The sequence below is a fragment of the Nuphar pumila genome, chromosome 13 (assembly GCF_984573655.1).
Source record: "Nuphar pumila chromosome 13, dmNupPumi1.hap1.1, whole genome shotgun sequence".
NCBI lineage: Eukaryota > Viridiplantae > Streptophyta > Magnoliopsida > Nymphaeales > Nymphaeaceae > Nuphar > Nuphar pumila.
Window position 1 is genome coordinate 58,406,010 of NC_143261.1, and position 16,131 is coordinate 58,422,140.

General features: G+C 34.3%; 1 protein-coding gene and 1 long non-coding RNA gene across 6 annotated transcripts in view; both read left to right on the top strand.

Annotated features, from left to right (window-relative positions):
* Nucleotides 1-338: 338 nt before the first annotated feature.
* Nucleotides 339-16,131, top strand: part of LOC149818478 (protein REBELOTE-like) — a 62,911-nt gene continuing 47,118 nt past the window's right edge. Inside the window, exons 1-4 of one of the 5 annotated variants that reach the window (XM_089986482.1) lie at nucleotides 339-803; nucleotides 2,364-2,450; nucleotides 8,304-8,424; nucleotides 11,229-11,289. In XM_089986482.1, the coding sequence (XP_089842608.1) occupies nucleotides 2,412-2,450; nucleotides 8,304-8,424; nucleotides 11,229-11,289 (221 nt within the window). In that variant the 5' untranslated portion in view covers nucleotides 339-803; nucleotides 2,364-2,411. The remainder of the gene's footprint in view (nucleotides 804-2,363; nucleotides 2,451-8,303; nucleotides 8,425-11,228; nucleotides 11,290-16,131) is intronic. The other 4 variants (XM_089986486.1, XM_089986484.1, XM_089986483.1 and 1 more) reach the window with 4 other exon arrangements.
* Nucleotides 14,061-15,335, top strand: LOC149818479 (uncharacterized). The gene is made up of 4 exons (XR_016427460.1): nucleotides 14,061-14,183; nucleotides 14,276-14,324; nucleotides 14,432-14,526; nucleotides 15,267-15,335. It is a non-coding gene; the product is annotated as an uncharacterized LOC149818479 (long non-coding RNA).

Sequence of the window (16,131 nt, forward strand, 5' to 3'; positions counted from 1 at the left end):
TCCGATCCCCTCTTTGAGAAAAATTTTAAAAATAAAAACCCGAATTCTCAGAAAACTCTCTTTTGTAAATATTTTTTGCAAAAATACAAAAAAAATCAGTTTTAAATCCTTATTTCTCGTAAATCTTAGGATTTCATTCTAAAAATACAAAAAATAGAAGAAAAAATACAAAAAAAACCAAAACAAATGGAAAAAGCTACGAGAAAATCAAATTTTTTTTTTTTTTTTAAGGGGAGCCCCTTTTTGTAAAATCTTGAAAATTCAAGGGGGCTCCTCTGTAAAAATGGGTTTTAGGGTTTTGAAAACCCTTCGTAAACGAGGAAGGGGCGAAAGAACGCCGCCCCCTCACTCTCGCCTCTCTCCCCTTTTTTCGGCTTCCCTTCCACGAAACACCGGAACCCCCACGAAACACCGGAACCCCCATGTGCTCTCCTCCCTAAGCCCTCCATCACCAACGAATTCACCTTCGGCCGCCCATCTCCAACAAATTTCTCCCGAATCATCCTCTCCCTCTTTAAAAGAGGCACACAAAAATCCATTCGGTTGATCGTCTTCGACCCCATCATCTTCTTCTCCTTCTTCACTACCGTTTTTCACCCTAGCCCCCCCTCTTTTACGATCGTTTTCTTCTTCCCCTTTTGCAACTTCCTTGATACATTCTTCTCTGGACCTTCTTCATCAATAGAAAGAAGTCAACCTCATCACAAAAGTGCATCAAGATACAGGATCGATTCCAACTGCAATATCAGAATACATCTCCATTGAAGGCCGACTTCCTCCTCCTAGACCCCTGCAGCTTCTCGGTGAGCACCCATTTCCTTCCCTTTATTTGTTTACTTTTTTTTTTCTTATTTATTATTTCCATTAAAGCACCAGAGTGACACCGATTTGCCTACGGCAAAATCGATTCACCATTGTGCAATATTAAAGGGAACAATGACGTCCCAACATTTCTTTACATCTTTGTTTTGTCCATATTATGATTTCTGGGCTCGAATCATCAAATTCAATGATCTGATGGGGATTATCCGAATCCCACTACAATTTCCTGTACAAGCCTTCTGGTGAATTTTTGGATTGCCCATATAATCTCTGTTTTAATGCTTGCTTTCTTGCCCTTTCGACCATGGCATTCCAATTCTCATTTACATTATGGCCGCTGGATATTGCTTAAAACTGGTATTACTTGCAAGTCGTATTATCGTTCCTTGTATTTTCTACCTTTTATATTTTGATATGTCATTTTTCCTCTCCCTCTTCTCTGTTTTTATTTTTTTTATTTTTTTTTTATTTTAGCATTTTCACATTGGATAAGCCATTTCCCATTGTGTGCGGTTACAATTTGCCGAAAATCTGTTTCATGTTGATGTTATCCATGGTAAATCCTTAGTATCCAGGGGTATAATCTGCGTCCGTGATAACATTAGACTGAGGCAATCAGTGATTTTCCACCGTAACTTCCTTTGGCTCCTTTAAAAATTGCATTCCTTCTTTCCTTTTGGACCTTTATTCTTGCCATTTTTTTTAGTCTTAAGACCACCTTTCCCTCTCTCGAAAGTCCATTGAATGCATACCCTTCTGAAGCAAGTCCTTCTGCAACATGCATCGTGGCATTGATAATCAGCATTGCCCCTGCAAGTTTCTCTGCTCTATCGACCTTGTCAGATCCATGCTGTCAGTAATCACTCCATGTTTTCCATGATCTAAGGCCTCAAGTCTGTTTACTATCTGATGAATAATCCCAAAAAAAACAAAAACAAAGAGAAATAATATGAGTAATGGTATTATATAGGTCGTGAAGTTGGGGGCATCCAGACTCTGAGATAACTGATAAAATGGTGGATCTCACATCTTTTCCAAGTTCAGTCCAGAATCAGAAGGGAAGGGCCATTTCCCCTGGTTCAGATCATGAATGAAATTCAGCCATGATCTATTTCTTTCAATAAAGTTCCTTAGAATGGTTATGTCAATGTAATTCAAAGCTGTTTTGGACTCAATTCCCATTAGCCCTGATAAAAAAAAAATCTCCAAGCATCAGATTTGTCAATTGATCATCAGTATGAATATTCCTCCAGAAGGAGAATGACAGGGTTAGCATGCTGTTATTCAAAATTGAATAAGAATGATAATGCTCTTCCATGTGTTCGCCCATCCAGGCATACATTAATCTCTGTTCAGTATAGTGAGGGTCCTTTTCCTTCTCTCAATCAGCTGCAGCAAAGAATATGAATGAAGGTTAGAAAGGTCACAAGGATTGATGAAACTGTAACTTGGAGTCTGCATTTTAGGTCAATTCTTTGTGAATATAGCATATATAATTTTTTTTTTCTTTTGGAAAATGTTCTGTTCACTCTTTATCACAGGTCCTCCAAAATAATCCAGTTGTAAAGATATTGCAGGAAAAGGCTCGTATGACACAAGCTAAAAAAAAAGAGAAGGGAAGATTAGAGGTGCCTCAATACAAATTCTTTTTATTTCTTAGCTGCAGATTTTTTTTTTCCTTCCTAGAACATCATATTTCTGTTTGTGATTATGGATATTTTAGCATTTTGATTCAGGATTGACATATACCTTTGAATCAGCCTATGGCCATGAATGTTATTACATCAGCCCACATAATGCATGTCTTTACATCTTAGTTCATACATATACATATTTTTTTTTGGCACAACACTCCGCAGACACTGTGCATTTAGTCATCTATATGTTAATGGTCCCTTATATATGCAGGTATTAGGTTCAGTAACATTGTTGAATGATATGTCATATATCATTTATTAAGCATAGGCCTCATCATTGGTATATCCTTACCCCTGTCAATAAGTTTCCCAGCAGAAACCCACTGCCTCCATAAGGGTTTCATTTCATCGGTATCTTGTGTTGATTGAATCTGAATCCCTGTGTTTCGTTCATATTTCTTTGATTTTATATATGCTTTGACAGTATATAAAATGATTGCTAGATAGCTTCTCTCTCATGCATTTTTCACATAACATTAGTCATCATATTTTAGCACCTCGTAGAAATTCTCCTGTAAATATTTTAATTTACCCTATATTCCTGTTCATATCTTTTCATAATCTCTGTTTATATATATATGTATTTTTTTTACTGTATTTCAGGGTATTCCTTGATAAACCCATTAGGTGGCGACTGTTAATCAGTCCACCCATTTACCAATTGACCAATGGCATTGATTTGCATTGTCGTCCTGTCTTTCACCTTGTGACTTAGGCATTGAATTAAGAGATGCTCATCCAAACTCCAGCTGGAAGGTCACAATTGGTGGTTTTGCACCAACCAAGATTCATTGGAAATGATTAACATGACCGGCTATCAAAAATTGGCCTGTTAGCATAAATCATGGCTTGATCTGTTACCTTAAGGCTAACCGATTATGTGAAGAAAGCCACTGACAAGATCCACTCCCCTTTCTCTTTACCCCCCTGTAAATACACCTCTTTCATCTATTACTCATGCATCTGTAGCAGCATACCAGACACCTACACTTGGGGTCAACCTTTTCTTTTAACTTTCAAAATCCATAACACCAAAACCTCCATAGGCTATAAACAGTGTTGACAGTAACTTTCGTTTTAGTACTCATGGTAGTGACAATCACTGCTATGGCTCCTCCTCTCTTTACCTTTGCATTTTGAGCAGCCTGTTGTATAAATCTACAACAGAAGGTGTCCATCATATCTATTCACCACAGTACCTACCTTGTGGTTATATACCACACCATTACCCAAATTAGGTAATCCTGCTGCAAACAACATTGTAGCAGTACTCAAAACCTGTTGCAGCCTCAGTAACATCACTTCCCCCACACCTCAGCACATCTCTCCATTGAATATACCCCTATATGTATATGTATGTATATATGCCTATACATAGATATATACATTTATGTGAATATACCTATATATGTATGTATATATATGTATATAAGTATATAGATATCTTTTTCATCCCTTTTATCATACATATATTTTCATCATCTGATTTCCATATATATATGATTTTCCCTTTTACTAACCTGGTTGTTTTGCAGGAAATATGAAAAATGTATCATTACTTGGGGTTGTACATTTGATTTTATCCATTGTAATAAATTAGACATAATGAGAATTTACATTTCCTGCTTTAGGTAGAATGAATGAGCATTGTAAATATCATTGAATTACTTGTTTTTCATGCATTTTGCCTTTATTTTTCAAATTCTCACAAATGGGAACACGAATGGCACGGGCACAATTTAGTAAGAGATAATAAATACTAAGTTGATGATCCACATCAATGACAATAGTCAAGGTGTGGACAAAACTTAGCATTTTTATCTTTTACAAAATAACACTGGATCCACACTGGATCCATTTTCAAAATTCATCATATTTTTTCTAAAAGTATTTTATTCTTTTATCAGAATTTAACTTAAAATTTACTCAAAATATATACCAATGGCCATAGTCAGGGTATATTGAGAGTTAATTTCATTTTAAATTTTATAAAAGCACTAAAAATGTATTTTATTCTTCTTTTGAATTTAAATATAGATTATCATATAATACATTCAATGACCATAGTCAATGATGTATTATATCTTCAATCTTATTTGAATTCATCTAAAGAATGAAATAGCTTTTCAAAATCCAAATTTCGAACTTATTCAAATTCATTCATCATATAGGATAGAAGTGCATCATATTTTCAAACTTTCCTTTTCAAAAATCCAAGTATTTCTTCTTCTTCATTTCTCAGATCAAATCTTATTCAAATCTAATTCTATCTCATTTCAAAATTCAAAAATTCAATTTCAAAGTCCAATTTGACTTTGAAATTCCAAATCATTTCTATATTTAAGCTTCAAAATTCCAACTCAAATCAGAATTCAATTCAACTCTGAAGCTTCTGATTCATCTTCTGGTTCAAGATCAAGTTTTCTTCAAGTTTTAAATCAAAGTTGAGATTGACTCTTGATCTCAAAATCCAACCTTCCTAAAGTTTTAAAATTCAATCTGGGTTTCTAAAACCTAGATCCATCTTTTAAAGGTCCTATTTGGACCTTTTCAAAACCCAAATCCAAAGTTAAATCCTAGTCTCAACTTGGATCCAGATTTCCAAGTATAAACTCCATTCCACTTTGGATCTCTAATTATAGATCCAAATTCCATTTAGGATCCAGATCCTCATTCTACTTTGGATCTTCAATTACAGATCCAAAATTCCATTTAGAATCCCGATCCTCATTCCCCTTTTGGGTCTCAGATCACAGATCCAAAAATCCATCCTAGGATCCAGAATCCAACTATACTTTGGATCTTAGACTTCAGATCCAGATCCATTCTAGGATCCAGAACCTAAATCTACTTTGGATCTCAGACTTCAGATCCAAATCTATTCTAGGATCCAGAACCTAAATCTACTTTGGATCTCAGACTTCAAATCCAAATCCATTCTAGGACCCAGAAGCCGATTCTACTTTGGATCTCAGATTACAGATCCAAAATTCCATGTAGGATCCAGAATCCCATTCTATTTTAGATCCAAAATCTCATCTTGGATTCCAAATCTTGAATCAAATTCCATTCAAAATTTCAGATCTAATTTCATCTCAGATTTCCAATTCTTAAATCCAATTCCATTCAGAATTTCAGATTCAAATTCCATCTTGAAATTCCAACTTTTAAATCAATTCCATTTCTCAATTTTGTTCAAAATTCTCAATTCTATCTTTCCTTCTGATTCAATTCCATTTTCATTTCTATTCTGATTCAAAGTCCATTTATGACTTTGAAAAATTCCTTTTATCTCAAAACTTCAAAATCATTTTCCAAATCCAGATTCATATTCCCAAGCTTTTGATTATTCTAAACAACTTAAGAACTTTAATCTTAAGTTCTAAGTTGAAAATCATTTCTTCACTCTATCGGATTCATCTCAAACACTTGGGAATTCTTCAAAACTTTTTTCAAAAAGAGCATACATCTTTGCATTTGCACAAAACATGGTTTCTTTGTGCATTTAGACTTAGGATAAATTCTTAGATAATTTCTTAGCAAAGCAAAAGGCATAAATTCGACCCTTGGTTCAATTACCCCTGGTAAAGGCGCCAGGAACGGTCAAACCTCGTACCGATGAGCGAACCTCGTACCGACGAGCGAACCCCGTCTCTCCCAGTTTTTCCGCAAATATTTCAAAAACGGAGGCGAGTTATTTCAAACATTTTTCAAAATTAAGGTCAAGTGAAACCCGCAAAAGAATTCATCTTCTCTTCTCTTCTTTCTTTTCTCTTCTCTCTTCTTTTCTCTCTTTTATTTTTCTCCCTTCAAAAAGGAGGAAAATAGAGGTTAGAAAGGAAAAGAGAAGGAAGAGAGAGAATATTACGAGAGGAAAAATTTTGCGATGATCACAGCCTGTTAATCAGAAAATTACTTTGTTCTTGTTAATTAATTATATATTGATTTAGTAATTCATTGATTTGTTGCTTATTTATTAGCTGCATGCTATTTGTATTATATAATTGTGTTTGCTAAGTATAACTATGTGTGGTGTATAGCATTATGTTGTCCTTTATACAAATATGTAGAGTGGTTCTTGCTAGTTATTGTGATTTTTGGTCTTGTTCCTTGGTTAAATAATCACATCTTCTTTGTTGGATCGGTTAAATTATTGCATTGTAGTCATTTCTTTGAATTAGTTTTATAATTTAGTTTAGATTGTCCACTTAATATCTAACTATATATTAATAGTACATAAATGATGCTTTATTTTGTTTTTTTATTTGGTCAAATTTTTAATATTTTTTGTGAATCTTACGCCTCGCTTCATGAGTGGGTCTTACGCCTCAACACTATTCACAACATTGATAAAATCATAAGGCTGAAGGTAAATTTGGACTCTTGATTATGCATTAAGATTCGAAATCAGTCAGATTTAATAAATGGGACAACCTAACTGTGAAAAATTTAAAATCTATGATATATATATATATATATATATATATATATATAGAGAGAGAGAGAGAGAGAGAGAGAGAGAGAGAGAGAGCGATGGGAACCTACTAAATGGACACAGTGCTAAATGAAACATGCTTTTAGATTTTTGGTGCTTTTCGAAATTTTGACTGTACAGATGTGATTTATATGCTTGTTTTTATAGGAATCACTTCTTAGAGCATTTGACTCCGATGCATGAATATGTTTTTATAAGGTTTCAAAAATCAATAGCCTACAATTTTTCATAAATTTTTGAGCCTCCAAATACCATTTTTTTCCATCCAAAATGCTTGATCCAAATTAGGATTTCTAGTAAATCAATCATGCTGAACACATCTATGGGGTTGGAATTTTGAAAAAAAAACAATGGAAATCCAATTGCATGTTTCATTTAGCAATGTTTCATTTAGCATTGTGCCCATTTAGCATGTTCCCCTCTCTCTCTCTCTCTATATATATATATATATATATGAAATGCATCCAAACACTATTTTTCCAGAATATTTAAAAAATTGAAAAGCAGAAAATCCAGAAAAGTGAATTTATGAATTTTGCATCCAAACATGCCCTTAAGGTCACCAGTTTGTTTGTGCAATTGAAAGCAAAATAGATCCAATTGGAACTTTTTTTTGAATTCAATGTAGGGATGTATGCAAAAAAAGAGAATAGTGCTGCTCTTAGATAATGCCTAAGAATGTCTGCACCTCATATTTTGTAGATTATGTGTTCCATTTATAATGAAAATTTTGCCTGAAAATTTCTTGATTCCTTAGAATTAGCTTTCAATTCCACATGTCGAACACTGATAGAGTAGTTATGGGAAGGTTGTTTCTTATGTAGGTAAAGTTGCAACCAAGAAAAATTGAAAAAGAATATCTTATCTGGTTGTGAATTCAAGGAGATAGATCTTGTCTTTTATTGAATGAATCTTCATTTTCTTTATGCATTACAAGCGTTTTGTCATGGAATCTCAAGCATTTCGTGTTTGAGTTCTCAGGTGCACTAGGGACCCTTTGCAGTTTTGACCTGTATGCTTTGTTTCTTGCTTCACTTGTTAAATATATTACATCATTTTTTCTGAAAGTTAATATTTGCTTCTTGCTATTCACTCAATAAAAATATTGCATCAGTAGTTTTTCTAAGAATCAATAGTTGCTTCAGTTTTTTTTTCTTTTTTAATTTGTTCATTTCTGTAAGTGCATGGATGTGTTATTACAATGCATTAGATTTGGTTCTTCATTTGATTTAGCTCTGGTTTTGAGTCTTCTTGACGTTATGATGTATTGTTCTCATTTGTTTTGCCAGGAAATGGGTAAACTTGGGAAGAAAGCACGGAAATTTGCTCGTAAGAATCTTCAATCTGTGCTCAAGAAAAAGCGGAAACAGAATGCTTTCAGGAATTCTTTCAGGACAAGAAGGGCTTTTAGTAAGGCTCATAAATCCAAAATCCCCCCTTCATGTCTTCTTTAAGCTATTCAAGGTTGAATGAATTTGCTCTTTTGGTTTTTATTCAGGATACTTTCTCTCATCATGGATGTTAAAACTACTGATATACAAGATAACCATGACTAGCTTTGGTGAATCACACACTCAATTTAATTTTGCCTTCCAAATAAGAGAACTAAGTCACCCATTTCATTATTCAATATCTAGTACTTTTCTCACTGCATGTATTCCATGATCAACCGGAGAAATCTTATGAGGTTTTTGAATCAGTAAATACCTTTTCTAATGAAAGAAAATTTGATTAGGATCTTTAATATGGTTGAATAGGTTTAACACAAGAAATTTTCTATTGCAAAGCTCTGAGCTAGTTGGGATATGGTGGGTCAAGCTGCTTACAAGTAGCTCAGGTCTGGCAGTTAAAAGCTTCATTAAATTTTGGATGGCAGACTGAAAGTAACAAATGTTACTAGTTTAAATATTTGCCAACAATTTCAGATAAAATAGTGGAACATTTCCCTCTTCCATCTTGGAGCAAAGAAACTTCAGATCCTTGAGCTTTGCTGGGAGCGTGTAAAAACATAGGTGTTTATCCTTGGACCAATAGGATAAAGCCTATGTCACAGGGATTCGGCTAGCAGGGTGCCGCACTCGCGTCGACGCGACTCGACGCGGGTGCGGCACCGGGTGCGGTCAACCCGACCCTGGGTGTGTTGACCGCACCCAGGGTCATTTGTGTCCAAATTTTTTATTAAATAAAAAAATGTGTCCAATTTTTTTATTAAAAAAAAATTGGCCGGGGGGAGCCCCCGCCCCCCCTTTCTGCAAGGGCAAAAACTCTGAATCAAGCTCCACAACTCATCCGCTCGACCCCTCCCCTGCACAAAGAGGGGGTAGGGAGGGGGCTCGACCCCTTCCCTGCACAAATTATATATATATATATATATTTTGCCGCACCCCCGCACCCAAGTTTTTTGAAAGTGCCGCACCCGCATCCGCACCCATGTGACATAGGATAAAGCCAACATAAAAAAACTTGGTACCAGGAAACTCTTGGTGAGGAAAAATGTCATGATAAATTAAATTTTTTATTTTTTGGAAAAACTCTAGGAAATATTAGCATGCGTAAAAAGTTAGAAATATGGGCAATATATAAAAAAAGTAAAAATGATTTATTATGTTGATATCATGATAAGACCATTATTGGAAATATTGCGACTTTTTATAGTATAGCAGATTTTGTAAACACTGCCATGTTTACAAAATATTGCCAATATTTGTAACTATGATAAAAGTTAAAACCAATTAAGACTATAAAAATATATAAAAACATAAAGAAAGACATAAATTTTTAAAAAAATGCCTTTATTGGATTAATTGATTTTTTGTGGACCAAGCCCTATGGATATGATCCATATGGTTTGTTCAGTCAAAAGCAAGTTTTAGATCGTTCGATCAATTATATAGGTAGATCTTTTAAGGGTTTCAAATTTTATGGTTCACAATGTATTGAAATTTCAAAATTGAAAAATTCATGCTTGTATGTCCAAACCAGAGTTATCAGAAGTGCCATAGGGCATGGGGAAGCGTGTTTTGTAAGCGTGAAACATGGCGCTTCTGAAACGTGCTGGGAAGTGCCAAAAAAATTTAGGGAGTGGGAAGCGCGCTTCCCAATTTAGGGGAAGCTCGTTTTCCCTTATTTTTTCATTTTTTTGTGTTTTTATTTTTCTTTTTTTTTGCTTCCCCCTCACTTCCTAGGTCGCTTTCGGTTTGCTTCCTAGTTTTCTTCCAAGACGATTCCTGATTCGCTTCTAAGTCGTCCTGCTTTTCCCGCTTCCTAAAATTTTGAAAATGCCTCGCTTCTCGCTTTTGCTTCTCGAATCGCTTCCTCGACTAGCAACTCTGGTGTCCAAACCACTCATGATCTTTTCAAAATATTGCTGATATTTGTTACTATGCATAAAACCGTAAATTTGAATGCTTTGAAGTTTGCGATTTTCAAGTGGGAGCAATCTAAAGGCCGTTTGGATATTAAACCATCTAAAGAATGGTTAAGTTTTTTGGCCGATTGATCAATGCGGGCAATGATAACAGTGTATGACATGAACAAGTATAGTCTGCCTCAAAGTGACTCCATTGTCTCTGCTCTTTAGGTATTCTGGACAAAATCCCTTTCTGGATGATATCACACCTCATTGATATCCTTTTAGCCCACGGGTTATGGTTGCTTGAAGTTGAAGATTAGCAGCAACTTGATTAAGGTTTATGTGTCTTTTTCATGCCCCCCCTGATGTAATCTTTCTACCTCCTTTTCAGTCTTCATGACTGACTCAGGCCCTCAATGGGAAGCCAAGCAGAGAGTGCCTTGAGGATTGATACCATACATTGAATGAGCTTACATATAACGTCTTTAGTAGTTCATTAGATGTTTAAACATTTATATTATTATTTTAGTAGCTACAAATATTTTTTCCAGAAAATAAATGATAATTCCGCAAGTGTCATGTTGCATGAGGCCAACAATATTTTTGCTAATCTAACTGCCTGCGCTATTGCCTTCTTTTTGTAGTGTTCATAGGCAGTTGCTTCATAAGACATCGTTTATTAGGAACTTATCTCTACATCTAAGTTGCCCTGCTTGGTTTGTGTTTGCGCTTCTGTTCACTGAGTGGATTGTGTAACAAAATGTTTCCAAGTTTGTATAGTTTTTAACTAGACTTTTTGTTTATTTGCAAGCATTGATTAGGCCACCACATTTAAGCTCTATGGTTGGTTATGTTATTGCAGGAGATAAAGGTGTTGTATATGTGAACCATCCAATCTCCTCAGATGCACAACATGTAGAAGAGTAAGAAAATGCCACTATTTATTTTCTTTGCCATCACTTGCTTTAGATTATTTTTCTTGACATCAACTTGCTTTAAATTGTTAGACATGCCAATATTGAATGTTAATTCCCATCAAAATTTACTTCCCTTGTAAGATTGTTTTTCTGTGTTTTTCTTGTTTGGTTCCGCCTTTGCAGTTACTTTTCTTTATATTAGGATAAAACTGTACACTTCTACTGCTTAATACATGATGTAAGATTGAAGTTTGCCAAGAATCAAAGTGGCACCTGTGCAATTTGCCTTTTCTTGTGCAGCCGATAGTTGACAAACTCGTGACTTGGATCCGGATTGCCTGACCCTTGACTTGTGAGTCAGCAGGTTGACTCGGTAATTTGGACGAGTTAGGACATGATTTTTTTAGTGTTAAGATATGGAAAAAATCAAATTCCAAACTGTATAATCACTAAATTTATTACATGACATCAATGACTAAGCTATATAAGTATTCAACTATACATAATTGTTGATATTATGATTTAAAAATAGATTATTCTTTGTAAAAATTATCCTTTTATAAGCATTATGCACTAAAACCATGAAATGCATGACAAAAGACACATAAGTGGCATGCGGATAGGTGGTCCTGAATCGGTGACCCAGTTGGGATCCGATCCGGGTTGACTCGGGCGATTCTCGAGTCAGCTCTCTGGGTTTGCCAACTATGGTGCAGCCACTGCATTTTATATGTAATATATCTGTCTATTTATGATGGATTCTAGTTGGCTGCTTTTTCTGTTTGTTGTCAATAGCATCCAATTAGCCTCATTTTATATACATTTGAAAACTGTCTTAAGCTCCTCTTTGAAAGGAGACAAACTAAAACTTTTATAACATTTATTCTTTTGCTTCTGTTGTCTGTGGCTTCTTGTTCATTTTTGTCGTGTAGCGGTTGTATTCTTGTGTTTTCTCTGTGCTATTGTGTAACTTGGGTATATTAATTTATTACCTTCTGTTTATATTTTCAAAATAAAATCTGCCATTAAATGGTAAATGGCATATATTGATAATCTGTGTTCTCCCACACTTTTATTGAAAAAATCTTGGCAAAATGAATAATTTTTTAAAAATTTATAAACTGAAGTTAGAAATATGTAAAAAAATTACTCAAATGCCAAAAGCAATAAATATGTCTCATCCATTGTTTTAAAAATGAAAAAGAAATGAAAGATGGGAGAGTCCAGAGGCCGAAATAAATACTTTCTTGCTTAGGATTAAGTTACATTCAGTATTTATTGCCATTAAGATGTGAATGATAAAATAGGATTATCAGCCAAAGTTTTTTAAAATCATTTATGAAACATAAATTATGATATTTTAATTTTAAATTATCACAACATTTTGAAAAATATCGTGATATTTTAAATGTTAAAACTGATGAAAAGATATCATAATATTTTTTTAAAATATCATGATATTTGTGACTGTGCTTATACCTTCTTCCATTGCCTTAGTTTTCTTTTACTGCAAAATTCAATTTTATGTTTTTATGAAAAACGGCTGCATTACTTGAGTTTTATCCTTACATACTTGTAATCACCATTGATAGCTGCTAACTTTTGTTTAGTTGCAAACTATGTTGTCAAAAGTGATACGTGGTTACCTAGTCAACTGGTACTGCCTACCCTACTTGTGTTCGCCTAATCCTCCCAGAGCCAATCCCTAGTTAGACAACACAGAGTAGGATGACATTGTTTTTTATTTTTGAGGTCTTAAATTAATCCTATGCACTTAATTCCTATATGCTGTTTTTTGTGCTTATTTTCTTTATTACTTGAGAAAAATGATTGCTTGGGCCTTGTTAGGGACTGTTGCAATCGGATTGATGTCAACATATATTCTTGTTAAAACCCACACACATACATGTGCACACATGCATACACAAAAATTTGCGAGTCTCTATTACAGCTCAATGTTTCCAGAAGAGATGTTCTTGTAAGAGTAAATATTTAGTGCTATGCTGCTATTATGCATTTTAGAGCATACTAGGATCAGCATAGAGAATCTAGTACAAGACTAATGTGTGTGGCCAATTTGCCCTTATCTTCCCTTTTTAAAAATTTTCACAAGGTCTATTATGTTCAATGATAAAATGATTCTGGGGGTGCGCTTCTTAGGAGCCTTAGGAGGTCATTGTTAACATAATTCCTGCTTGCATGAGTAATTCAAACCATTTTCTTCTTTCTAGGTGTTGATTAAATGACATAATCGATGCCAATATTCTTTTTAGAATAATTTCTAGTGTATCAGTTGAAATTTTGTGTTGATTCTAGTGGAGTGGGTATTATTCTTGATCGTAAAGATACCGATGTTCGACTTTGGAGAGCATCACACAATTTCACTTTCGCCCACTGATTAATTGTCAAGCATTTCACAATTTACTAAGTTCTTTCCTCATTCATGTATGTTATTCAGGAGCTTCATTGTTTCCATTGGTTAATTGTTAAATGCAATTGAGTTTTCCAAATAGTCTGAGTCATATATTGCAAGTTTATATGACATGATTATTCAGGAGGTAGTGATGCTTTTTCAGTTTCCAGAAAGTAGCGAATTTTTTTTACTGAGATTCTAGCTAGATTATGGGCGTAATATCTTTCAATGTATTATGGAATTATCTGTGCGCATACATTTGTTCCATTTTGTATAGTTGTCTTAAGGTAAGGCAATTAATTAACGATTTAACTTGAAATGCAAGTGTTTATGTTCATATATAGTTATGCTCATAATTGTTGTCAGATATCCTGAAGGTATTGTAAATCAGGCGCTCGACGACATTTTTGCAGATACTTTTGGTAATGATGTTGACAATGATTCAGTTATAGATTCAGATTCGGAAAGTGATGGTCTTCTTTCTGAGGTAATGTCATGCTCTTCTAAAAATCCGGCCTCATCTTTTTCTAATTCCTTATTTATTTATGAAAGAGTTCTGAATTCTGATATTGGTTTCAGGATTTGAATGGTTCTTATCTTGTTAAAGATGGAAGTGATGATAATTCAGGTTGGAACATAATTACAACAGTGAAATTTGGTGTTTGAAATATCCTAAATTTTTGTTTTAGTAAAATCGCAAGAGGATATTTTTCAATATAATTGCTGTTGCTGTAGATGAAAGCTACCATACTGCTCTATCTGAGCAGAACAAGACAATTCAGGTGGAACTCGTGAAGCAGAAAAGTAAGTTAGATCGGCTGAAGAAAAAGGTAAGAACGACCTTGTACTTAATTAAGACCTTGAAATGACCATAGATATGAAGCTCAACATGATGGTATGTCTAACTAATATAAACATGTAGGGTTTGTTTTAAAAAATTTCTCTCCTATTTTGAAGACAAAAAAATTGATGGCTCACATTCATCATTGTAATGCACTTAGTTTTACCCAAAATGAACTAATGCTAGGGATGTCAATCGATCACGTTTGAGTCAGGTATCTGAAAAGTACAAATCTGATTAGTTGAATCGGTATAGCAAATGAATCTGATTAATAATCAGATTCGGATGCAGTTTTCAGATTTTCATTTGAATCTGGATCCAAGGGTAATCCAACCCAATTCCTTATAAAATATATCTGATTAGCTAACCGAGTACAAGTTCAATATTGCCTTTTCCATCCAACTCTAAATTTGATTAAGCTAGATCCGGATAGGTCAGATTCACTAAGACCTAGATCTCAACTGAATATTTCCAGTTTACTGCCCTGGCTAATGCTCAGAAAGATTTTCATGTTATGACCCTTGAAATGTTGTATTCTTAAGTACGAAGAGCATATTTAAAGCAATAAAGTGCTTTTTGTTTTTTATTTTTGCTTTTGTGTTTGCTCATAAAAAGAAAACAAGTGCATCTTTTGTGATATAGACAACTCTTCATACTTCTTTCAGTACGACATTATTTCTGGATGCTTGAAATATTAATAAGGTTATGTTTGCTTCATTGTTTCACCAGGACCCAACTTTTGGTGAGTTTCTGGAAAAGCATAGTTTGGAGCTTCAAGCTGCAAGTAATGAAGAAAAAGTAAGACGTCCATCACTTTCCAGTTTCCACATGGCCATCATTGTACTGGCTTTCGACATTCTATTATCATTTTATCATTGGTAGGACTCCTATTGATATTAAAAAATTCTGATGTCATAAATGGTTGTCTTCTTAGGTTGTATGTCATGTCGGTAGTCATGTTATCAAGCCTACTCTTCTCTGTTCTTTTTTCCTTCACCCTTTTTCTTTTGTTTTTTTTCTGGTGTGTGTCTATTCCAGATTGGTGTGCTCAAATCAGGCCAGATTGGGTCCAACTAACCAATCCTGATTGATTCCATAGATTATCCATACCAGTGGGAATCAATTTTAGAGTCAAGTTGAGTCAGATTAGTATAAAGTGGCAAGTGTCTGGTTGGACCAATCCATTGATTAGATCACCCAATTTTAACGTTCTTCTCATCATTTTTTGATAACTTTGCAGTGAATTTAGGTGGTTTTGTTCTTAGTTGTCATAGGCGCTAGGCGAAGCCTAGGCGGTGAGCCCCTAAAAAGCCTAGGCAGTCTAGGCAGTGCCCCAAATAAAAAAACAAAAAAAATATATACAAATATGTAAACAAACTACTAAAATTAATAACAAATATGTATACAACATAAAATCAATCAACAATAAGCAATAGACAAAACAAAATATGTCGTCAAACACTATAAGATAATTATATTAAATAACCTGCTCAATACATTGTCCAACACAAAACATTTAACAACACAATACATTTAACTAAACATAGAATTCTGAAACATATGTCTATATAAAAGTCATCTTCATTCTTCAGTA